General features: G+C 38.3%; 2 protein-coding genes across 3 annotated transcripts; one reads left to right on the top strand and one right to left on the bottom strand.

The window, feature by feature from the left end:
* The first annotated feature begins 252 nt into the window (after window positions 1-252).
* On the top strand, window positions 253-15,647 carry cfap97 (cilia and flagella associated protein 97). 2 transcript variants are annotated; one of them, XR_005947195.1, is made up of 5 exons: window positions 253-466; window positions 1,821-2,864; window positions 3,363-3,628; window positions 7,169-7,303; window positions 14,675-14,758. XR_005947195.1 is itself a non-coding variant. In XM_041224089.1 (5 exons), exons 2-5 carry the CDS (start codon window positions 1,859-1,861, stop codon window positions 15,522-15,524), a joined length of 1,515 nt encoding a protein of 504 aa, XP_041080023.1. In that variant the 5' UTR covers window positions 254-466; window positions 1,821-1,858; the 3' UTR covers window positions 15,525-15,647. The 2 variants fall into 2 exon arrangements, 1 of the variants encoding a protein (XP_041080023.1); XM_041224089.1 differs by lacking the exon at window positions 7,169-7,303 and adding an exon at window positions 15,409-15,647 and having other exon boundaries at window positions 254-466; window positions 14,675-14,801.
* A 515-nt stretch (window positions 15,648-16,162) lies between these two features.
* LOC121297608 (ADP/ATP translocase 1-like) lies at window positions 16,163-20,791 on the bottom strand. Its single transcript, XM_041224049.1, has 4 exons — window positions 20,566-20,791; window positions 17,651-18,137; window positions 17,244-17,384; window positions 16,163-16,772 (listed from the first exon to the last, which is right to left on the bottom strand). The coding sequence occupies exons 1-4, from the start codon at window positions 20,674-20,676 to the stop codon at window positions 16,615-16,617; spliced, it is 897 nt and encodes a 298-aa protein (XP_041079983.1). The 5' UTR covers window positions 20,677-20,791; the 3' UTR covers window positions 16,163-16,614.
* Window positions 20,792-25,382: the final 4,591 nt, after the last annotated feature.

Here is a 25,382-nt window from a genome sequence, read left to right as displayed (position 1 = left end):
ACATTAGCGTCACCAGACCCACAATGAATATGCTTGGAAATTATATGGAACAATGAAGTAGCAGTGGTTACCCGGGGAATATTTAGAAGCGGCCACAATTAGGAAACATGATGAGCTTTATAGGATATAGCTGGACTGGTTGGCTTTCATCGCTACCCCTCGTACGTTGGTAGGGTTTTAGCGCCATCTTTTGGTACTTCTCATTACACACCCAAGCCCGTGAACTAACTGCTGTCAGGAAGTGACGTTTTTTAGTTAGAGTAGTTTTTATGGACGCTACCAGTGGTGGAGAGTGGAGCTATATTAGTTTAAACCAGTAATTAGTGATTCAAGCACGTTTGTAGAACATTGTTAATTGTAAAAGTGATCAACTGTTTCTTACAGGAGGGGGGGATTAATAAGAGCGCGAGTCCCTCGGTTATTCGGAAAACATACTCGTCTGGCGACTTCGTTACTGCGAGCACAGGTTAGTGATGAATTGAAGAATCAAAGGCTGAGTAGCTGTTAGTGTTTTGCTGCTGTGTGCTCTTCGACTTTTTTTGATTCGTATTATTTATGAGATATTTTGTATTAATTACACTGTGGTTGACATATTGTTTAACCATATGACTACGTCACATTTTAACTGCCACTCATTGGTTTGAGTCCGTCTGTAGCTAAAAATATAGTGTTTATGCAACAGGCAGTCCTAGCGGCGCAGTCAGGCGTTAATGCAGTTAACAAATAACAGTGTTTAAAACAAAACAAACAACAACAAAAACGAGCCTGAAGGTGTAATTTGTAGCCTCTAAATACTATGTTTCAAGGAAGAAGGAGGCTTGTGTTTCTGCTCATAAAACAATTGGGATGTAAACAAGGTCGGTTTTCTGACAGCAAGGTGGCTAGCAGTTAGCAGTTATCAGTTGGCTAACAGATGTTGAGTAATTCAATGTTTAATGTGTGCCCATCTGAGATTGACCTTCTTTTTCCCATTTATTAGGCCTAAAGATCTCAAGTGATTGTGAATATGTACTGCATGTGGTCATTCCAGCTTAAGTGGACAAAATTTGATTTTTATGGTGGGATCTTTCCATTTCAAATGGGCAAACATAAATAGAATTGGGTTCTTGAATGTCGCAGATGTTGTTCAAAAACTGGAGGAAAAAAATACAAAGTTCAATTTTCACCTCTGTCACTTGTCCTTAAATTCTTAAGGGGCAATGTCTCTGCTCCTTGTTAGTGTTATGTCTCCTGAACCATTTCACATTAGAGATCCACCCCAGTTTTGTAAAGTGTAAAAAAGGTACATTCTGTTACTCTTTCTCAATATGTATTTTTGAGCACTGCAATGACAGCAGCCATGGGCTGAGCAAGCCAGATTTTTCCATTTATCTTGGATCTTATTCTGCCTGACTTTTTCTCCCAAAATCACCTACTTGCTAGCACCCTCATTGTCTCTACTGGAAATGGAATGAGTGACCTGTTGCACAAACTGCATGTTGTTTCAAAATGGTTCTCGGGTACAATAGGTACTTTGTCCATATAAAAAAAGAAGAGCTGTCCCATGTCCCACACAAATTCAGCACTTTTGCACAGGAAGCAAATATCAAAGTAGAGTAATTGTAAAAGTGCTTCATTAAAGGGCATGGAAATTCCATTTAAAAAGCTTCATGGTATAGTCTAGTCATTATGTCATGTGATTTCTCAAAAAACATTGCAAAACACAGGCCTGAAAGCAAAACGACAGCCTGTTAGATTAAGCAATTTATTATAAAATGTTTAAATTGCTTTATTAGTAAATTATGAAAAGAAATGCTTAGTTTGCTTTGTGTTTTATAAAGGCACTGTTAGAAAGAAGTCAGCAAATCGGAGCAGTATCATGGATAGCCTTAAGGACTTAGAGGGTGAAGTGGACCATTCCTTTTTTGACAGTGATAATGGCGAAGAACAAAGACAAGACCTCAAAGAGGCCAACAATAGCAAACATCAAAAACACAATGAACTAAAGCAGAGCAGTACTAAAGAAAAAGGAAGAAGTGAACTGGGAAGAAATGGAAACAGGGAAGAAGTTAGAGAAGGGCAAGAAGAGAAAGAATCAAGCAGTGGCTCAATAAAAGAAGAATGCAATCTATCAGCAAGTTCTTTCTCACTGTCATCATTGGCTAAATCAGAGGCTAGTAATAGTAATCTGGAAGGAGCCTCTGGTAGCCAGATAAAAATTCCAGAAAAAATCAGATCATGTTCATCTGCTGAGGAGATGGAGGACGAGGGGGATGATGGTGATGATGATGAAAGTGGAGATGGTTACAATAGAAATGAAGAGGACAGTGAGGAAATGCCAGATCAAGAACATTCCACGTGTAAATCTGCTCACCACAACAGTTTGAAAAAAGTGAGCAGCAAAAACAGAAACTATAGCCCTGCTTCATCATTGGGATCCGTGAGTTCCAGCAGTGAATCGGAGAGTTACACATCGCCCAGAAAAAAATCTGCAGGGTTGTCACTCTCTTCCCCCAGACATCGATCCAAATTATATTTAATGCCAAGAAAAGAAAAAACTAGGTTCCTGGAGGACTCTGAAGATACTGTGACTGATGTAATTCCATTATCCACGCCTGACGTCAGCCCTGTTCGGTCTTTTGATTTAACAATGGCAAAAAACCTGAAGAAGCAGCAAATTAAAAACCAGCACAATATGGGCCTTGGTCTCTGTGGGGATTCTGGAAATTATTACACTGACGAAGGTAAAAAGAGGTCCCCAAAGATGCAGAAGGAGAGAAGTAATATGTCTGGCAACAACTTTTCATTGCCTGTGCCTTTAAAGTCTGATGTTGGTAGCAGGCACAACCAAAGTGGTGCCATGGATCTCAGTCATCTTCTAAAAGGTACTTTTTAAAATTAAAATTGTAATAAAGTAACATAAAATCTAACCTACTGTAATCGCCTAACATTTACAGTCATGTAGAACTGTTAGTGTAAAGATTATGAACCAGATATTTCATATGTATTGGATATGTGTAAGAGTGTGTGTAAAAGGCTGTGAAAGCATGCATAGCCATGATCTGTGGAGAGTGGTTAGATGTCATTAGCTGTGTAAGTCTGTTGAAATGTGTCATGCAGTGTTGTTGAGCGTTTTATTTTTCTGTCTCTTGGCAACAGAAAGAGTAATGCCCGATATAATCTAAGATATAGCCAGCATTTCTTTCTCCATGTGATGCACCAGACATTCACCATCATTTCTGTAATTTAGAGAGCCCCAGAGACATTTTTACTGGGCACAGAAATCTGATACACTAGTTTTACCACTATTCAAAGTCAGATTCAATAGTTGGAAGCAATTTTATTTCACTAATTAATTAAAACTTCATCCCTATCCTGTGAAGCTTTTATGCATCTCGAAAGCAAGACGCAGCAAAATGCGCACATTGATTGGCCTGAACGGAAGTCAAGAAAAAACTTTTCATTTAGCAACGAAGATGTGAGGCGCATTGATCAAGAGAACCAGAGATTACTGAGGGAACTTTCCAGGCAAGCCCGTCCAACGAGTAAGAGCCTCAATCCAAAGAAACCTGCCAGTCCCCCTGCAAGGCTGTACCACAGTGCTCTCAACAGGCAGCGGGAACAGCAAAAAATCGAGAGAGAAAACATGGTGAGTAACATTTACAAGATGCCTGCTCAAATACATAGTAACAAGGTTATACACTGCATGCCGACAACTGCAGTGAAAAGCAACATCGATATTTTTTTTAAATAAATGATAACCATTGATAACTAATCTAAACAAAACATGACGACATATTCTAATTAAGCAATAGGGCACAAAGAAGAGGGCTATACCTCCTGATATAATGCAGTAGCATTTAAAACATTAGGAACATAAGAATTTGGAACCCCATAGTATGGGCAAATGGTATACTAAACCCAGAACGGACTGTGTTGCTACCATTGCTTTAATATGGTGTTGGACAGATCAGCACGGGACGATACCTGTACTCCTGCTATTACGCTGAACGGTGCTGCCGTAATCAAATCCAGAGTTTTTTTTATTTTATTTTTTTTTGATGACTGCCGTGAGGTACGTCTGTAGATTAACCAATCACAGCCAAATGGTGACACCAACAAGGTTCATAGGGGCTTGAAAAACCTTGAAGTCTATTATCATTTGGTAATATTGAAGACCTTGAAAAGCCTTACGTTTCATTTGTTTTTTTTGGATTGTCCTGGAAAAGCCATGAAAATTGAGAAACAGTTCCACAGTGTTTTAGTTGTCATGCTGTGAAAAGTATTCTCGTTATATCTAATCTAGACAGAGACACATTTTTAATAAATCAACAGCACCGACCCGTTTTATATGGCTTTAAGCGACTTCCTTTTGTAAAATGAAATCTTTGTTACTTTTTATTTTCTAAACATGCTTTATAATACAGTATTTTAATGATCTGTATTTATACAGTTTAGTGTTTTTAATAGATTTTTTTTATTTTTTACTGAAAGCATTATTTTAATACAGGCACCATCGCTTAGAACGGGCGTGTTTTATCTTCACGTGATTCACCTGCAGTAAGCGACGGCTGGTATAAACTCCCACACAATAAACTGACATTCAAAATGACCCCCAATCACCAGTACAGTAATGAAAACAAACAAGCGTGTATCCGGCTATAAATCTTTATTAAGACGAGCATTACACTAATAAAAAAGATGTATTAAAACCCATGAATGTAATAAAAAGTAATACAAGTGCAGAACTGTACAGTACAGGCAGGCTACATTACTGCAAATTGTTTCCAGCGAAGAACTCTGTGATACACATCTGTACAATCTTTTTTTGCAAGTATGGACGGCAAACCTTGTCAGCATTTTCTAAAATATCCCAATTTGGCTCTATATCTGGATGCTGCTCCATGTTAGCAGTGTTACAAGCGCAGCACGCACACTTATGTCATCAGTGTCAGTTTCAGTCAGAGCGTCTTGGTCCCCAAGGTGACACAGCTGAGAATTCTTCCCCTGACATCCTCTCTAGTGTTGTCAGAGTTTCACTTTTGGTTGTATTTTCATCAGCACTCATCTCCTCAACTACAGAAATCTCAGCTTTTATGAAGCAACATTGCATTGTTTGACGACTGACAGAGTTCAAAGCATGCATTAGTAAGCACACAGTATCTAACAGAGACATTTTATTTACATTTAATTTTTGTTCTGATGCGCATCGCTTTTCTCTTTCCAGCCATGCTTGCTGTTGCAATCCGTGCTGTTTTTTCAAACTGTAAACCTGACAATGCGTACAGGAATTAAATAGCCAAGGTACAGTACAGGGGTAATCGCTCAGTAACAAGGTGCAAACAGCTAATTGATCTGTCAAGCTTTTACTACAGTAAAATGCTGCCTTTTGTATAGAAGTCTGTGTGAGTGACAAAGTAACAAGATGAAAACAGCTGATTGGTAAGAGCGATTACTACAGTAATAAGCAGTGCATTTGTTATTTAAATCTATATGAGTGGCACATAATGTGATTCAAACAGCTGAGTTTGCCCGAAATATATGGCATGCTTAGCATGGTATAAACAATGCCTTTGTTATGGAAATCAATGGGAATGGCAAACGCTGTTTGTCCACTATAGACAGCAGCCTGAAATAACCCTGTACGTTTCAAGTGGTGGATACTGTAACCTGTTTGAACTTGTGCTTTTGTACCATCCTTAAGTAATACTGTAAGTTTGACTGAATTAGCTTATGTATGCGTTGATATGAGCGCATACGTTGGTTATTTAAATTTTGATCATTTTAACATAGAAATACCGTAAATTAAGAAAGCTTCAGAAAGTCTTTTCAATGTCTTTCGATCAATACGAGTTTACTGTTCAACTCTTTTATGCAGAATATAACATTACGTACCAGTATATATTTGCTCCCTCCCGAGCTGGTATTAGTATATTAAAACATTAGCTACTGTACCTTGTCAGATGTAGGGAGTGATGTATAAATTAATTGGATACTTGACAATGGCAGACTTTTAATCACTGTGTGTGTAAGAAGACATAAAAAAGACGAATGTCTGTTTCCATTACATTTTCTAGGTTTGTTTCTGTCTTTTTAATATCCGTATGCTCAAAGTCCACCTCCTATCTTTTCACAGTCTCTGAATGATGCGCAGAAATGTGTGGTATTGTGATTGGATTACTCCACTCATGTCAGTTTCTCAAGCTTACCTGTTTAGAAACGCAAGCCTCTTTACTGTGGTACCCGGTTGAATATATAAATTCCTCTGTACTACCAGCCATAGTTAAGTGTTAAACAGATAAAATGGCAATGTCCGGTTGAACTTCTGTATAAAATATACGTACAGAAGCTTATTGTTAAATACTACAATATCTCAAATTAATGTACATTTTGTACTGCAGTATAACGCTTTTCTTTTTGGTCTTTCTAAGCCACCGTACTTAAGGCATTGCTTTCTCATCAATGGCTGGGACGCAGCTGCTTTTTTGTGTTGAGGGGAGTCGGTAGCCTATAGCAGGAAAAAGGGGCGATCTAAACAATAAATATTAATTAATATTGCGAAAAGAAATTGCAAATAGCATTGGAGAGCAAAGAAGCCAGCAAGTAAAAGAACATTTGATTTAATGGTGAGAATATTTAATGTACAACAGTTATTGGGCGAGTGTGGCAGGTTGCCCCTCCCCTGTATGTATTTTTGTGTTTTATGTTTTATGTGGTGTGTTATTGTTGGTGTGTATGTATTGGTGCACTGGGTATAATGTGGACTGTGCAACACGAGTGATTTAAAATGTATAGTTTAGGCACAGGGATTGCACAATCGCTTCACGTGCAGATAAAGTATGTAATAATATGTGGGCATGGGGATTGCACGAATTAGTTCATGTGCTGGGATTCAAGTGAATGATTAATTAGTAACTGAATCCCGGCGCAGCTATATATAGATGCACAAATCACTCGCTCAGGGTTGGGTGTTCAATGTGGAGAGAACGGGAGAGAAAGTCAGACGTAAGCTTTAAAAACAAACAAATATATGTGCTATTCATGCTGGTTTTACACCAGCGTGATACTTTATTTAATATTTCTCCAGTGTTTGTTTTGTATGATTATTTTGGCCAATGTGCCGTTTGTTTTGTGTGTGAAGCGTGTGTTTTGTTTAAACCTTTTATTTTGTTCATTTACACTAAACCAGCGCAACAGCGCATCTACTCACAGTACTGTTGTGACTTCCTTCCTGGTCTGACGTCGCCACACGAGCCATCCGTGGTCACAGCTTGAAAAAAAGAAAAAGCAGAAAAACGAACTTGCAAAATCTCATCCAAGATGGGTAAGTGCTCATTTCAAGAAATGTGGCTTCCCACAGAAGTGTAAAGGCTGGCTTTGCAAAGATTTTAAACATACTTACAAAGCGCACTGCAAAGCATGCAGAAAGAACTTTAATATATCCAGCGTGGAGAAATCTGCTATTCAGAGTCATATACAGGGTGCAAAGCATTTACTTGCTGTTAAACAGATGGAATCTACAAGTTACTCAATTGCAACATTTCTCACTGGCAAGGTGAAATCAGCTTGTTGATTCTTCAGAAACTGAGTGTGCCATGAACACAGTAACAGTACGTACCAGTTCCAAACAGTCTACTTTAACCAGCACAGGTATAATAGACAGCTGAAGTGGCATGGGCCAAGAAAGTTGTAATGTCTCACTATTCCTACAACAGCTGCACTGACATTGGCAAGTAATTCCAGCTCGTGTTTCCAGATAGTGCCAGGGCAAAGGCCTTCACATGCGGTGTGAAAAAGTGTGCCTGTATTGTAGTTAATGGACTTGCACCTTACTTTAAGCACCAGTTAGTGGATCAAGTATGTGGACTTTGAAGTTATGGGATCCTTTCTGATGAAAGCCTGAACCTGTAGACCCACAATAAGCAAATGGATCTGCATATCAGGTTTTGTAATGACTGTACCAAGCAAGTCACTACACAGTATTTTACAAGTGCATTTATGGGACATGCATATGCCGATGTGATGGTCTCAGAGTTTTTTGAAATATTTACTAACTTGAATCTCGCAGAAATTATTCCGATATCAATGGACGGCCCAAATTTGAACTGGTTATCTTGTAGGAAACTGGTTTCTGACGTACATGGCAAAGATAGCTGTCAGCTTATCAACATTGGTAGCTGTGGCCTGCATATTGTCCACAATGCCTTCAAAGCAGGAATTGAGTATTGGGATGTCAAATCCTTTCTGTATGCCATGTATCATCATTTTGAGAATGCCTCTTTTAGATGTGGTGATTTTGTTGCAGCTACTGGTAATGGCGACTGGAATAGGATCTAAAAGCATTGGAGGCTGCTGCTGATGAGCTGGCTGAGACCTCTGGGGACCTCACAGTGTTGACCAAGTCAAATGCATTCAGGAAAAGGAAGACATTAGCAGTGTGAACAAAGAAATAGCTTTAGCGCTGCTAAAAAATGACTAACAATGCACTGAAGACAACAAACAGAAGACATGTTTACAAGTTCAGTTTTGCTGTTAACCTTTTTGAGAAAGTTAAGTTTTTACCTGTTGGATTTCATTGATTTGGATGGGATGTTTTAATGGGCTAATCTGGGATGCGCACACTTCTGATTTGGCAAGTACTGGTTTATGTGTCCATTTATGTGCTATACACTGTTTATTTATTTATTTTAAATATTTTTCAATTTGTATGGTGGGCCTGGAAATGTACACTTGCATAAGTGTATGGAACCCTGGACAACACGTGCTTGACAGGAAAAATCATAAATGAAACTGCTGTCTATGGAGGTGTCCAAGCACCCTGAAGTGTTTTGATCCCTCCCATATTTCATACAAGAACAGGCAGGTCACTATTTCATACATCCTCCCTGTAGTCAGTTTAATACTATTCTCACTTTTTTTGCCATTTCTGTAGTTCACTGCTATTTATTACTAAATAATATATTTTCTAACACTTCACTAGTATGCAACTTGCTGTCAGCAAAGTGTGCGTTTCTTTCTAAGTTGATCGCTTATTTCATACACCTGCGTAAAGGTGACAGAAAAAGAACTTTGATAAACAAAAGAGTGTTTTTATTTAGTAGATTGTATGGGGAACATTACAGCTATGGCCAGAAGTTTTGCATCACACCTTATAGAATTAACTATTTTTGCTTCATAAAGTCAAATGAACCCTGCTGAATAATGTTACCATGTTAAAAATGTTACCATTCAATTTTTTATATAATATTGTAAGACAAGTCAGTTGTGTACTGCATACTGCTGATGTCCAGCATTGCCGCGTACCTGTTGTGTTCCAGGCTTAAGAAGGGATGAGCATTGATAGGCCAAACAGCCTCTTTAAACTTTTCTTATGTGATAAGTTTTGTTAAATGTCCCATCTCTGGGCTTTTGAGATGGGCAATCTGGTAAAGGCACTCCGCATGTAGTGCAGGATGTGCCCTATAGTCTGAAATTCACCTGTTCGAGTTCAGGCTATTCAATGCTGACTGTGGACGGGAGTTCCCAGGTGGTGGCGCACAATTGGCTGAGCGCCGCCAGGGTGAGGGAGGGCCTGTAAGTTGCCCAGAGTTGCGTGGTCCTCCTCCGACGCTGTTGCTCTGATGAGGCTGCATGGCAGGCCTGCAGAGTGAAAAGAAGCAGATGGCCAACGGCGCATGTTTCCAAGGATGCGTGTGTCCGTCTTCGTCTCTCTCATGTCAGTGTGGGGGTGACAGCGGTGGGCTGGGTTGATATAAAAATAATTGGGCATTTCAAATTGGGGGGGAAAAAAATCTGAAAAATAATTGGCAATTCCAAATTTTAAAAATAAATAAATAGTAAAACATAAAATGTCCCATCTTGAAGGCTTATAAAGCAAAGGTGTATTATTCTATGTTTTCCTGTCCTATACTTGCAAATAATGTCATATATATATATATATATATAATCAGTTGGTAGTGATCTTAATGATTAATGTGCAGTGTTAGTTGACGAAAATATTATGTTTATGATATTCATACCAAACTGTATCCTTAAAATGGAAATGTGTTTGACCCCAGCCTGCACCGACTCATTAGATAGTTTTAGTCTAGCACAATAAATAGCAAATCATGTAAATGAACAAATGCCCAGGTTTCAAGTCATTGATGAGGTATGGACATCCCAAGTTATAACAACAATCAGTGTTGTTAAATCAGGGTGGGACAGTTTAGAAAGTGCAATAGAAGGAACCCCACAACAGTGAAAGTAGAGACAGCTACATAATAGTTGGCAACAGATGCTGCAGAAAACCAGTCGACTGACAGCACACACTATACAGCGCCTCGGGTTAAAGTACAAAGCGTGACTTCCTAAAATTAAATGAAATAAAGATTTAACTTTTATTTCAAATTCCATTTGCATTATGAACTGGTAAAAAACCAAATTGTCTTCTCTATATCATCATTTTAGAGTTTTCAATTTTATTGCTGTCCTTTGGCACAGTATATTTTGCACAATTTGTCACATAGTTTGAGGACTGCCCTGTAGCTGACTGCCTGTTCTTAGAACAGAGTAACTGAATACTGTATATGATCTCTTTACGTCTGTATCCCACACTGGGGAGTGGTTTTGGTGTGCGGTTCATAGCCAGGCTTGGAATGCTATGTGTGCAGTAGGTTTTGTTCTTGATTTGGGCACTTCCCTTTTACCCCTGAGCTCTCTGAGCTTTATTACTATTGATTGACCTTTCTGTTCAAAGGAGGTGAAATTAACATTTGCATGTTTCATCTGGACAGTTCTAAAGAGAAGCAGTTGAATGAGTTCAGGAATAATTATACACGAAGGAGGCATCACAATATGAAGGATGATTCAATATGATATATATCGCTACAGATGATTTACGTCCACTAAAAAAAACTCAGTGAAGAAAAGAACAATAGGGTTTGTACTCCACCTATTTTCCATGTCACTCGGATTATTTATTTATTTATTTATTTATTTTTACGTATCTAGCAATGATGAGAATTTAATGCATGTGTTACAGTAAAAGTTTGAATCTTGTCAAGCCAAATAAGGTGGTAAATGTAAAATTATGAAGAAGTACATTGCTTTTGAGACATTTAACGGTTAATCTTATTTACCAAAGCGTATTGGTAAATGCAGGTATATCATCAAATAATGTATCTATTGCTGCATATAAATTTTCAATTAACAAAATAATCATTAATGTAGAAGAATATATGTATTTCTGCATACACATTTTCCATGGTACTGAACCAACATTCTGGTAAGTTTGCATATAAAACAATTCACAATGGTGTTGAAGGGTATTGTACTCCAAATGCTTAGTTAGATGAAAAATAACATTCTTAAATGCAAAATAATTTAGGACCATCGTTTTTTCAACAGAAAATCACACTTTGGTTATGACACAAAATACCACAAATACAGGCAGTGAATAGATATATGTACTTACTTATTGAAGCATGTTAGACTCTTGTGGCACTTGGAATTACACAGAAGCCTTACGATGTGTGAAAGTGACACATTCTGTCATTAGCCAAAGGCACTTGGTTATTCTTGAGGTTTACCGGTAAATGTCCGAAGCAAAGCATTATCCTGTTTACTTTGGACATTTACCATTTTGCTTGGCCTAATTACAAATTCTGCATTATTAATGACCATCTTGCAATAAAAAAGATAGCTTACTGTACTTCAATAGTAAAATGGAATATAAAATATGTTTCTAAAACATTTTGTATTACGTTCAGCAGACTGAGAACAAAAATGTTAAAAACTGTTATGAAATTAGTCACTAAACACAGAGTGATCAAGTGTTCTGCGTGACATGGAAGTGACATTTGGAGACTGTTCTAAGATTTCATATTTTGGAATGGTACAACTTTGCCTATGCTATTTCAGGCAGTGGTGCTTCCTGTGGCTTTTGCTTACCTAGTTATTTCCATTTGACACTGAACATGCAGCGTCTTGTGACATGTTGAATACCAGCCAATAATTATTTTAAAACTCAGTGGGGTCTATTGCATTGATTGAAACAGTGATAAATCTAAATACAGCCACTGTTAAAATAAAATAGTGCCTTTTGGGTATCAAGGTTATGCATATTGAACATCTAATAGTGCAGAGGATCGAGCGTAGTAGAAACTGAATAGGTGTCTGTTAATATAAAGGCCTTTTATAAAATGTACCATTTAAGTCTACAATGTATTGTTTTGGTTTTTTTTTCGTATTTATTGCTAAGAAAATAAAAGTATTATTCACTACTGGTGTTATTTTGAGGTAGATTCCTGATTACTGTAAACCCTATTAACATTATTGACCCAAGTCCTGGTTGCTGTAGGATGTATTGAGTTTGCTGTAAGGCTTTGATGTTACCTGCACTCCTATTCCTAAATTAATCACAGTGATGCAAGCTGTACATTCATTTTTCAGCAGGGCTTTTCTTTAGGAATTAAGTTGATGGAAACAAAGCAAGCAGAACACAGGGTTTAAAAGTAAGTAATGCAAAGAGTTTAGGTGTCTTGTAGATCTGTGTTGCAGCTATCCAGCTAAGATTAAACAATGTAGCAAGGTCATGGCTTAAGGCCAGTGAGTGCACGTGAATGGAACATGTTTTAGCAGAAGCCTGTGCTTCGCATTTGACAGCCTTACATGGGCATTATGAAAGGCCACAGAGAATGCACTAAGTAACTCTAGGAATTGCTTAATAAACACTGGAAAACACTCTGGCCCAAATTTATAAAGGGGGGAAAAACTGACCACAAAAAGACACGTAATGTGCGTGTTCAGTACGGGTACACTCAGCGTCAAAATAACTACCTATTTTAAAGACTAATGAGTAAAAGTTTTGTGGTCTGACAAAACTAAAATGGAACTTTTTGGCCTAAATGCCAAGCGTTATGTTTGGTGCAAACCCAACACAGCACATCAACCAAAGAACACCATCCCTACTGTGAAACATGGTGGTGGCAGAATCATGTTATGGGGATGTTTCTCATCGGCAGGGACTGGGGCACTTGTCAGGGTAGAAGAGAAAATGAGTGGAGCAAATTATAGTCCTTGAGGAAAACATTGACGGAAGTTCACCTTTCAGCATGATAAAGAGCCAAAGCACACAGCCAAAGCTACACTGGAGTGACTAAGGAACAAAAAGGTAAATGTCCTTGCATGGCCCAGTCAGAGCCCCAACCTAAATCCAATCCAACATTTGTGGCATGACTTGAAGATTGCTGTCAATCAATGCTCCCCAAGGAACCTGACAGAGCTTGAACAGTTTTGTAAAGAAGAGTGGTCAAATATTGCCAAATCTAGGTGTGCAAAGTTGGTAGAGACCTAGCCCAACAGACTCACAACTGTCAAAAGCTTCCATCAAGTATTAACGCAGAAGGGTGGAGACTTATCCAATTATGATCTTTCAGTTTTGTATTTTATATATAAAACTTTTTTCCCCTTAACAGTGTGAAGTATGGTGTGTAGGTAAGAGGGGAAAAATCCTCATTTAAATGCATGAAACGCTGAGGCACTGACCCAGCAAAATATGAGAAACGTTCAAGGGGGTGTAGACTTTCTATAGGCACTGTATATCTCTTATTATGCATGTTAGAAGGAACTACATACAGACATAAAGACTGATACATACTAAAATTTCGTATAGACATACCAGATATTATATCGATGTAATAAGTCTACACGGATGTTGGTCGACATGACATAACGAGCCGACGTTTGATTTGACTGCACAGTAGACAGTAGACTCTTTTTTTTATATATATATATATATATATATATATATATATATATATATATATATATATATATATATATATATATATATATATATATATAATATACCATTTTCTTTCAAACTTGAATTTAACAATACTGCCTGAACCAGAATTGTTAAATACCGGAATGCCATATTACAAAACATAAATTCTAGAGGCATTACTGAAATAATGGTGGAGGATGAGCCCCCATTGTATTACATGTATGAGACTTTTTCTTTAGTGCGCCTCGGAATATCGCTCCATCTTTTCTTAATCTCCTCCACCATTCTTATAATAATGCCTACACTCTAGAAGTAAAGACTCTCGTTAGAACCTTGCTTTGCAACTGTGGGGAGACCTTCTTCGGTGCTTCTAAGAACCTTTTTACATGGATTCTATGAAAATTGGAGTTTGCAAAACAATACAGTGTTTTAACCGCAATTTACAAACTGACTTGATCAGAAGGGTTAAAAAATGAGCTCTTTGCAAAATATTATTAAATGTTTCTTTGTCCTTGAGTTCTTAAAATCATCAAGCAAATACGAGGCCCGCAATTACCGTCAGCTTTAAGAAGTTAGATGGAATATTTAATATATTGGAGTATTTAATTTGCCAAATACCCTCCAAAATTTAGAGGTTTCATTCAGAAATGCCCCAGAATTACATGTGCATATACAAAATTACATATGCATCAAGGGCGAAAGTGCACAGAGACATTGCTCCTGCAAATCCATTGCGTGTCTAAATCCAATCCAAGAATTCAGAATCCTCAGCGCCTGTTTTACGGTCATAAAACATGCACAATCCTTTTATAAATCTGGGCCTAAATATATACTGTATATATAAATATCTCATTATGTTATGAAGACCTCATGGAACAAGTGTCCTGTTCATGTATTTACATAATGAGTTTATGTCTTTAACTTTAGGCTTTCTTGAAAAGACTTGAATCAGTGAAGCCAACTCTGGGAATGAAACGTTCTGAACAGCTATCAGACTATCAGCGCCACATGAGGTACATGGGCTCAGTACCTTTAGGCAGAATGAGCTCCGCAGGTATGCTGTCTATACAGAACTGTACTACATTTAAGAGGGCCAGGCCAAATAATTAGTATAACCTGCTGCCAAAGCCCACAATATTTGGCTACCAGTACACAGTGGAAACAGTCCATGTCCAATGTTTCTGTAATAAGTTACTTGTCCCAATACTTTACGGTGTGCATGTCTATGGGCTTGATGTGTTATGACCCAAATGCTTTTTTGAAATGCCAGAAACAACAGGTGGAAATCCTTGTTGGGCACTTAGCCACTGCATTGGGGCTCGAGTTTCATGGGCATCTGCGATCATGCCTCTCATGAATCACATGACACCGCATGGGAGATGTCGGTAGTCCATATATACTCTGCATAAAAAATTGATTGTAAAAGTGTAATTGGTTACCATTCAATTGCGCCAGTGTATTTAGTAAACGTATAGTAAAATTAATTGACAGAATAACAATAACTTCAATCTATGTATTGCAAGCTGGAATCTCTTTTCTGGACAGACTGTACACAAGTGTTACTCTGTCCCTAATAATACATACATTTGACTAAGGGGGATGATCCAGACAACCGTTTTCCCTTGCTTGTTTTATACATTGATAATCTTTATCTTCAATAGGTGGATCTACTAGATCAGCCAGTGTTGCAAGCCATTGTAGGGAAAGACCCAGCGTATCCACTACTGCTGTTTCCAGGCCAAGCAGAACTGCTGAAGCAAGAGCTGCTTGGTCATAATTCCCATTCATTACTATCTTTACTATATGTTGCATGGTGGATATGTTTTCTGTTATAAAAATATCAGGTACTGTGCAGCTTCTGTGTAAATGTAAAATAAATTATTTTGTGATTTTGACTCAACCGAGACAGTGAAAACATTCTACATTAAGCCAAACCAAATCTGCTTTGTAGTGTGTAATTTAGCAATAAAGTTTGAAATGTGTTGTTTTAAAATATAAGTAAAATCTGTAACAGGGTTAAACCGTATCAATGTTACACAAGGATGTGTTGCGTTTCGCATTTTCATTAACCATTTTCTGTTTGTTTTTAAGGTCATTGAAACTAAAAAGATTTGTATTTTATACACAGTGTTCAAATGCTATTTCTATTATGTTTGTCAATAAAGCTACTTGTTACATAATCTACAAGTTTATCTACGTTTTGTAAAAAAAAAAAAAAAAAAAAAAAAAGTGTTATCATAAGTAATTTGTCTGCATTGACAAAATTACTAAAACTATTTGTTCCAGTAAGTTGACTTTTTGACATTCAACCATTTTTGACCTGACTAAATCTTCCTTACTCTTCTTAGTGGTTTACTCTTCATTCAGAAGTTCAGATGTTTAATAGATGTAAATAACAGGAGGTAGCACAAGTAGCAGAGTCAAATAGATAAATGTTTAATCCATTAGTCACAAAAGAATATTTAGCAGTTTATCAAATCCTTATGAAAAAATGCTACAGTATACAATACTGCTGCACAAAATCCTATTGTTTAGCAAACTACAAAATATATGAACAACACAGGATTTTTTTGCAGCATTGTAGTGTAGCACTTGTTCACATGGAAACAAAGTACTAAAAGTACAAGGTCCATTGATGTAACAGTGCATTACAGTTTTTGAATGAAATGGCTCTGGGATGTACAAAATTGCTGTGATCTAAGGAACAACCATTAATTTGCAGTACGACTCCCTATCTTTTTATATTGCTGTTTATATAAATAAAGGCCTACTCTAATTTCCCTAGGAAATATGCTGTTGTCCATTAAATCACAGTTTCACAACAGTAAAATATAGCTATGATCTTCAGTGTAGGGGATGTTTGAGATTTAGGTGAATTTCTTGATTTCATCATACAATACTAATACAAAAGCACCACCCATGCCTCTCAATACATTGGACCAAGCACCCTTAAAGAAAGCTCTGGGTCCTTCATCCTTGGCAATCTTCCTCCAGCAATCAATTGTGCCCGTGTACATGATATCAGCTGTCAATACAAGATAAAACATAAATTAAGCATGAAAACCTGTGTTATGTTTAAAATGTTTTATAATCAAAAGGTTAATCGCTCAATATAATTAATGTACTTTATGTCCAAAAATCCCCTATATTATGTAGAAGATTGCAGGAACAATAGTTATGTAAAATGCACATGCGGTACACTACTTAATCAGTTATATTTCATATTTAACTTTAAAAATTAATCTGTGCATGTAAACATATAGCCTACATTTTGAAAACGCAACATCAATAAACACAAATAGGTGATAATAAACTTTAAAATAAGAAACAACTTATTTTTATTATGAAATGTGTCTTCAAAGAAATCAGTAGGAAGTATGTTTTTTATTTTATTTTTAAACTAAATTGTGTGCAGATCATGGACAACATATTATTGAATACACAAGATATTGTGACCCACTTTCATTTTAATGAATTGGTTAAGTGATTAGCTCACCTCCTTTGCGACCTGACTGCATCATCATACGTCGACGGACTGTGTCGAAGGGGTATGACACAATGCCAGATGCAGCAGTAACAGTCTGTGCGATCATCCAGCTGATGACGATATGCACGTTTTTGGGATCCGGCATCATACCTGAATGCAATGAAAAGAATGAGATTTGTGTCTAAGTTTGCCTAAATACAAATTTGCATAGTTAACTTGTATAACAGATCTGAAAAGGACTGCACGAGCTTCAGAAATAAAGCCGATATTTTAAGTAATATCATTTAGCACATACAGTCGCTTGTTTTAGGATCACAATGATAATATAATCATATCAAAGGAAAATCTTACTAGCACTGCTTTTTGAATAACACGTTGCCCTCTGCAAAGAATACACTAAATATTACTTCTCTTACCCTTGGCAGTGTCGTAGACTCCAAAGTAGGCAGCTCTATAGATGATAATACCCTGGACTGAAACGTTGAATCCCTGGTAAAGACCCTTGAGGCCGTCAGACTTGTAGATCTTAGAGAGGCAGTTGCCCAGACCAGAAAACTCTCTCTCGCTCATGCCTTTACCCACATCGGCTGCCAGCCTTGTTCTGGCGAAATCAAGAGGATACACGAAGCACAACGAGGTGGCACCTGCGGCACCGCCAGATGCCAGGTTACCGGCAAAGTAGCGCCAGAATTGCGTTTTCTGGTTCACTCCTCCAAGGAAGACCTTCTTGTACTTATCTTTGAAGGCGAAGTTTAACGCCTGGGTGGGGAAGTAGCGGATCACGTTGGCCAGGTTGCCTCTCCAGAAGGAGATAAAACCTTGCTCCTTGGGGATCCTCACTACACAGTCAATGATCCCTTTATACTGAGTTGCCGCTGAGATCTGCTTGCTGACATGTTGGACCTAGAGGCAGACAATATTTATATAAACATAAATAAAATGTAGCTGCTGAACTCAATATATTGTCACTTCCAGCAGGTAGATATCGTGTGTGTGTGTGTGTGTGTGTATGTGTGTGTATATTATATATATATATATTATATGATATATTATATATATATATATTATACTATATATATATATATAACTGCCGTAATTGACGGCACTAAGCGACTTTTTTAATCTTCATTGTTACACCACATATATTCCAATGGGGTGAAACAGTTTACTATCTATTTACAAACAAATTGGGAAGGTAACGGTGGAACCCTTTTTGTGTACTGTGCTTAACACACACGTGTGTGTGTGTGTGTGTGTGTATATATATATATATATATATATATATATATATATATATATATATATATATATATATATATAACACTATGTAACACCATTTTTGTTCCTGGGTAGTAAGTGTTATTTCCTAATTGCTTATGCCTCAAAAGTATAGAAAATGGCTATTATTCCCCACAAACTTTGCTTTTGTGACCAGGACAGTGATATTTCAAAATATCACTATTTCCAATGGGAAAACAGGCAAATGTGTTTCTTTTCGTTCACATAAAGTCAGAAAAAAACAACTTATGAATCCAAATTAACATGTATTTATACTAAAGTTATACAAAAATGACTACAAAAGATGTAGGAGTGAGTAGTTTTTCAAGATTTACGATTATACTGTAACAGGTGTAATAATGCTATTTAATATGGAAATCTTTCATTGACTATAAAAAATATAAAGTACGCTATATTGTAATCGTTTTGAGTTTGTTTTGATTTTAACTTTCTGACTCTTTCGTGTTAGGAGCAAAAACCGAAAAGGGCCAGGAAGAATTAGCACAGTCGCAAGACCCCAATTCCGACAGTATGAGGAATGTTATACAAATTAAGAGGGTACCTAATTAACCTAACCCCCTTGCAAATATCAAAAGGGTTGATATCGTCTGATTTATTTTCTGTCTAAAGTGGTTCCACCTGTTTCAAAGAGAAATAGGAACCTATTTCAAACAGGCGCCATCTAAAAAAGGCTTTGATGTGGGTGCAGTGATTTGGGCACACACAGTCCAATGTGTTGCTACTAGATTGCTGCAATTAGAGATTGAAAGGGATAATGTAGTAGCTATGCCAAAATAAAAATAAATAAATACATAATCAAATACATCAATGGATAAATAAACGAATACATAAATGAATAAATGTCTATATGTATTTATTTTGACATTCTTTTATGCATTAATTAATGTAATTTTGGCATGAAATATCCCCCACAATTTAAAAAAAATATCCTTCATAACCATAAATTATAACTGAATAAGGTATACATTTAAAAAAGGCTACATTATTAGTTTTGTCCTGATACACTTGCTTTATTATTGTGTTCTATTAAATGTATTTTCCCTTTTTTCTCTGTATCTCCTGAAACACTCGCCTGTTTTTTTTTTCTGCCTTTACTACCTTTCCATTGATTGAAATCCTGAAATTATTCATTTGCATCATTAACATATAGGTTTTAACGTTCGGCGCAAGAGTCGGGTTAAATTAGGAGAGGTTGCGGACTGTCGGAAGAGATTTTTGATATTCAGGGTCTAAAAGCCTGCGCTGTTTTTTGTTTGTAATGTTTCAAGTTAGAATAAGACACTATTTACATCAACAGAATGTATAACTTTGTCCATTATTTTGTGCTTCTACACAATGAATTCTGCACTGTAGATGATCTGACTTTAGAATGAAGTTTAGCGCTTGAGCTGCTTGCGTAATATTTAGGCAACTCCCACTGTCTAATTTTAGAATCGCATCCCAGCCAACTAAAGCGTTGATGGAAAACAGAAAGCAACCTCAAGAACCGTCGCGTGGAGTTACTCCTGTCACATTACGCAGAACCAACCCGGTCATTGAACCTAACAAGTTCCCAATCTTATTTATGTATTTATTACAAATTCGTTTAAGGTTTCGTTCGTCTCGTGTCTGTGCTAAAACCAGCACCATGGAAAGCAGCCCTCATGTGTAGTGCAATGTGAAAAGTTTCTAAATTTAGAAATCAAAGCCGGTGCAGTATTTATACCAGTCTTTCAGTATTTAAAACATAAATTACTATAATACATAATAGCACGTCCATACAGAAAACACTTCCTAATTTAACAGCCAGACACCTAAGTATCGGTCTCCATAACAATAATTATTGCTGCAAGTCAGCAGGGTACATACTAGTGTAAAAGGCAGCTGCTCTCACGTGCGCTCTTTAGCTAGTTTTTCCTTAATAGTAAAATGCAATTTAAGTGTCTGAAGCAGCACACATTCACACGTTATTTGTCTGCCATTACTATGCATCTATATTGATTTTCTTCCTATTAAATGATTATTAAGGAATCGCACCAGCGCAAAATCCTACCTGCAGCAACAGTTTCACTCTTTCTATAGGGGCCACAGCTGTCTTGGAAATTGCTGCAGCAACACCACCGGCCAGGAAATCCTTCAGAAAGCTAATTACTTGGTCACTCATTCTGAATCAAATGTATCCAAATCTGCCTCTTCAAAAATAAAGCTCAAACTTAACAGTTCCCTTCTCCACCCAGTTGTTCGCTTGCAACTTAATTCCCCTTCGAATGGACGATGGCTTTTCTTCTTTCTTAATATACAGTCTGTCTATCGCGAGACGGGGGCTGGGGGGAACCAAATGGTCAACTTCAGATTGGTGCGGCTAAATAAATTTCCCAGGTCACAGTTCATTCCAAACGCCATACTTATTAAAGTTTGTTAAATGGTGTATCGGGGACGTTTAAAGGGCAAATTAAAGTTATCTTGCCCTCGCTGCACCTCTGCACATCATGTACTAACTCCACCGAGTTCACGTGAAGGCGAACAAAAGGGGGAAGCCTGGACTGCACCCACGAGACTCAACGTTTAAAAGTACCGCATAATTAAGAAAGAACGTCTTAACATTATCAGAAATAAAAGTAAAAAAGCAGAACAAAATCAATTTATTTTAAACTTGTCATATTCCATTTTAATGTTAGTGTAGACAAGATAATTGATGTTGGAAATACGCAGCTTGTCAGTCACTATGTGAAACCGGTAAATATGTCAAATAAATGCCAAACAATGGTGCGTTCTAGTTTTGCCCTTGGGGCGAAATTGAATTAGTATTATAGTTATAGTCTACCCAAATTTCTTTGCCTTTTAGAGTATTTAATAAATCATTTGTATGTTTTTGAACACTACTCAAATGTCATTGGTGTCAAAAACTGTGTTCAATGTCAAAGGTGAAAGTAAGTTTAATTTATTACCGGTGTAGTGTTATTTTTAGGTATGGGGTAAAATGTGGTACACAGCTCACTGCGCTTGCTCATGCCTAAACAATGCCTGAGCAACTTCCGCTGAGAACGTAGGGAAGCTGTTGGCCCATTCAAATCTGGTAAGTTATGTTGTTTTCGGTCTTTTACATCTTTTTAAATGAAATGTATTATAGTTCCCTGTCTTTTACATCGTTGTTAATGTAATATATCATATTTTACCAACATTCAGAAAATAGTAAGCAACTACTGATCATATGCAATACATTGGCTCTTTTACATTTTTTTTTTTGTGCAACTTTACAGTGCTCATTTTGTATTGTTTGTTGTGAATAGTTTTTTTTTTTTCTTTTTAGAGAAATTGATTGTCTGTTTCCAGGCAATCAAGTTTGCAAAAAAGTTAATGGTAAAGGTACCTCTGATTGATAATGGGAAAACAAACATCAGATCACAATTGATTGTCTATGTACCAAAATCTGACAAGATACCACTTTCTGATACCACCCAGATCAGGATTTTGTGTGTGTACCACATTCCGACGATGTTCCACTTACTAACACTATACACTGGTACTGTCATTAGCGTGACAGCAGCTCAGCTCTGGCAGGTGGTGGCCAGGGGAGTTCCAAGACGAACCTCCTCAGTAGTTGGAGGCGGATTCAAGCAGGGTTCCCATCTCACTGATGGAGGCTTCTCTGACAGAGGCGGCCAGCTCTGGGGTGGATGGCAAGGAGGATCCCAACTCTGGCTGACTGGGAAAGCGGCACTGTGATCTGCTGTTTAGAGATCCCTCTCTCTCAGCTCTCCAGAGCACTTCACTCTGGGCCCTGCCTGCTCTCGACTGGCGCGTCAGCCTCCGGAGATCCTGGCTCCCTCAGGTCCAGTGGTGTGTCCTGTTCTCCATTCATGTCCAGCAGTGTACGGTCCATAATCCCACTTCTACACCAATGTAGCGTTGTGTGGAAATGAATAAGGTTCACATAGGATTTGCGGGTTCTCAAACTCATATTATTAAACTGGGACTCATGTGGTACAAATACAGCTGGTCAGCCTAGTGCTACTCAGACTGTGACAAAATAATAAAAACAGAATAAAATTAAGTCCCAAAACACACTGTTGTGGCCATGTGCTACAGCCACTAAGTGCAGTCTCTGGTCCTTTCTAGTCCTGCTTCTCTTTTGCTGTTTCCTTTGGCTTCTTCTGCCCTCTTTCTCTCGCTTTCCAACTTGTGTCTCTCCCTCGTTCTCCAGCTTGTCTCTCCCTCATTCTCCAAGTTGTCTCTCTCTTGTTCTCCAGCACTTTGTCTCAGCCACATATTCTGTCTCAGCAGCACTCTCTGATTCAACTGCACTTTCTGTCTCAGCCACACTTTCTGTCTCGGCAGCACTCTGTCTCAGCAGCACTCTCTGTCTTAGCATGCACTCTGTCTCAGCTGCACTCTCTCTCAACAGTACTTTCTGTCTTAGCAGCACTCTCTGTCTCAGCCACCCTTTCTGTCTCAGCTGCACTCTCTGTCTCAGCAGGACTGTATGTCTCAGCCACATATTCTGTCTCAGCACCACTCTGTCTCTGCAGCACTCTGTTTCAGCAGCACTCTCTGTCTCAGCCACACTCTGTCTCAGTAGCACTCTCTGTCTCAGCCACGCTTTCTGTCTCAGCAGCACTCTATGTCTCAGCCACCCTTTCTGTCTCAACAGCACTTTCTGTCTCAGCGGCACTCTGTCTCTGCAGCACTCTCTGTATCAACTGCACTTTCTTTCTCAGCAGCACTCTCTGTCTCAGCCACACTTTCTGTCTCAGCAGCACTCTCTTTCTCAGCCACACTTCCTGTCTCAGCAGCATTGTTTGTCTCAGCCACACTTTCTGTCTTAGCATGCACTCTGTCTCAGCCGCACTCTCAACAGCACTTTCTGTCTCAGCAGCACTCTCTGTCTAAGCCACCCTTTCTGTCTCAGCAGGACTGCATGTCTCAACAGCACTGTCTGTCTCAACCGCACATTCTGTCTCAGTGGCACTTTCTGTCTCAGCAGCACTTTCTGTCTCAGCAGTACTCTCTATCCCAGCAGCACTCTCTGCATCAGCCACACTTTCTGTCTCAGCCACACTTTCTGTCTCAGCAGCACTGTCTGTCTCAGCAGCACTCTCTTTCTCAGCCACACTTTCTGTCTTAGCATGCACTGTGTCTCAGCCACCCTTTCTGTCTCAGCAGGACTGTATGTCTCAACAGCACGTTCTGTCTGAGCTGCACTCTCTGTCTCAGCAGCACTCTCTATCCCAGCAGCATTCTCTGCATCAGCCACACTTTCTGTCTCAGCCACACTTTCTGTCTCAGCAGCATTCTCTGAGCCACACTCTGTCTCAGCCGCACTTTCAATCTCAGCCACACTTTCTGTCTCAGCAGGATTCTCTGTCTCAGCTGCACTTTCTGTCTCAACCGCACTCTTTGTCTCAGTAGCACTCTCTGTCTCAGTCGCTCTTTCTGTCTCAGCAGAACTCTCTGTCTCAGCAGCACTCTCTGTCTCAGCCACACTTTCTGTCTCAGTCACACTTTCTGTCTCAGCAGCACTCTTTGTCTCAGCAGGACTTTATGTCTCAACAGCACTTTCTGTCTCAGCAGGACTCTCTGTCTCAGCCGCACTTTCTTTCTCAGCAGCAGTCTCTGTCTCAGCAGCGCTCTCTGTCTCAGTCACACTTTCTGTCTCAGCAGCACTCTGTGTCAACAGGACTCTCTGTCTCAGCAGCACTGTCTATCTCAACCGCACTTTGTCTGAGCTGCACTCTCTGTCTCAGCAGCACTCTGTCTCAGTCACACTTTCTGTCTCAGCAGCACTTTCTCTCTCAGCTGCGCTCTCTGTCTCAGCAGACACTGTTGCAACTGAGGACATTGGTGCGGCAAGCCAAGCCCCTGATTGGTGGCAATTCTCCCGTCTCTGACATCCCTGAACACCTGCTGCACTGAGCTGTTGACCCTGGGCCAGAACCTTCTTGAACCGTAGACCCAGGTTCATTACAATATGTACCTGTAAATATGAATGGAATGTTTAATCATATTCCCAGAAGAATTAAATGTTGTTTTCTGTGATGTCTGTTGTCAGTGGAATGACCGTACAAACACACTATTTGCAAGACCATTGCTATATTACGTCTTCCTCGTTATATAGACAAATATTATCTCACATATATTGCTGCTCCTGTCATAAACAGCCTCTGTACGGCTTCGCACCATAGACCCCTCCTCTCACATCACACTCACACATGAATCAATAAACGATAGTACAGGTTACCACAGTAATTCCCCACAACAACTAATTCCTTTAAAATGTAACACAATAAAACCAGTGTTTAATTAAATAACAAACTTTCCAATGAACTGAAGCGATAGAGATTTAGCTTCTGCTGCTTGGCAGCCCTTTTTTATGATAAATAACTGCATATATTGTATGCATATTAATAATTAAACACAACATCCAAATAGGCTACAACTGAAACTGGCGCTGCAGTATCAAGCGATCTGTGCTTAGAATAACATTGATTGGTTCCTCTGTCAATCTTACCATACATTGACCAACGAGAGTCAGCAAGAATTTTATTTATTTATTATGTTTTTTTTTTGCTTTGCTCGGTAACCCGTTTTACATGACATAAGCCAAAACAGAAAAACTGGAGCCCTGTTAAAATAGTTTTATTTATTTCTTCTTCTTCTTCTTCTTCTTCTTCTTCTTCTTCTTCTTCTTCTTCTTCTTCTTCTTCTTCTTTATTGTTTTACTTGTCGACATCTAGAAACCTCTACAATTATTTGGGCAATTAAAAAAAAACAAAAAACAAAATCTTTAAAACTATTTGGGCAATTAAAATGAAATGTAAATCCTGTCAATTATTTGGGCAATTAAAAAAAGAAAAAAATGTGTGGCAGCAC

The sequence above is a fragment of the Polyodon spathula genome, chromosome 2, assembly GCF_017654505.1.
Source record: "Polyodon spathula isolate WHYD16114869_AA chromosome 2, ASM1765450v1, whole genome shotgun sequence".
NCBI lineage: Eukaryota > Metazoa > Chordata > Actinopteri > Acipenseriformes > Polyodontidae > Polyodon > Polyodon spathula.
Note: the sequence above shows the minus strand (reverse complement) of the source record. Positions and strands in the feature narration are given on the sequence as shown.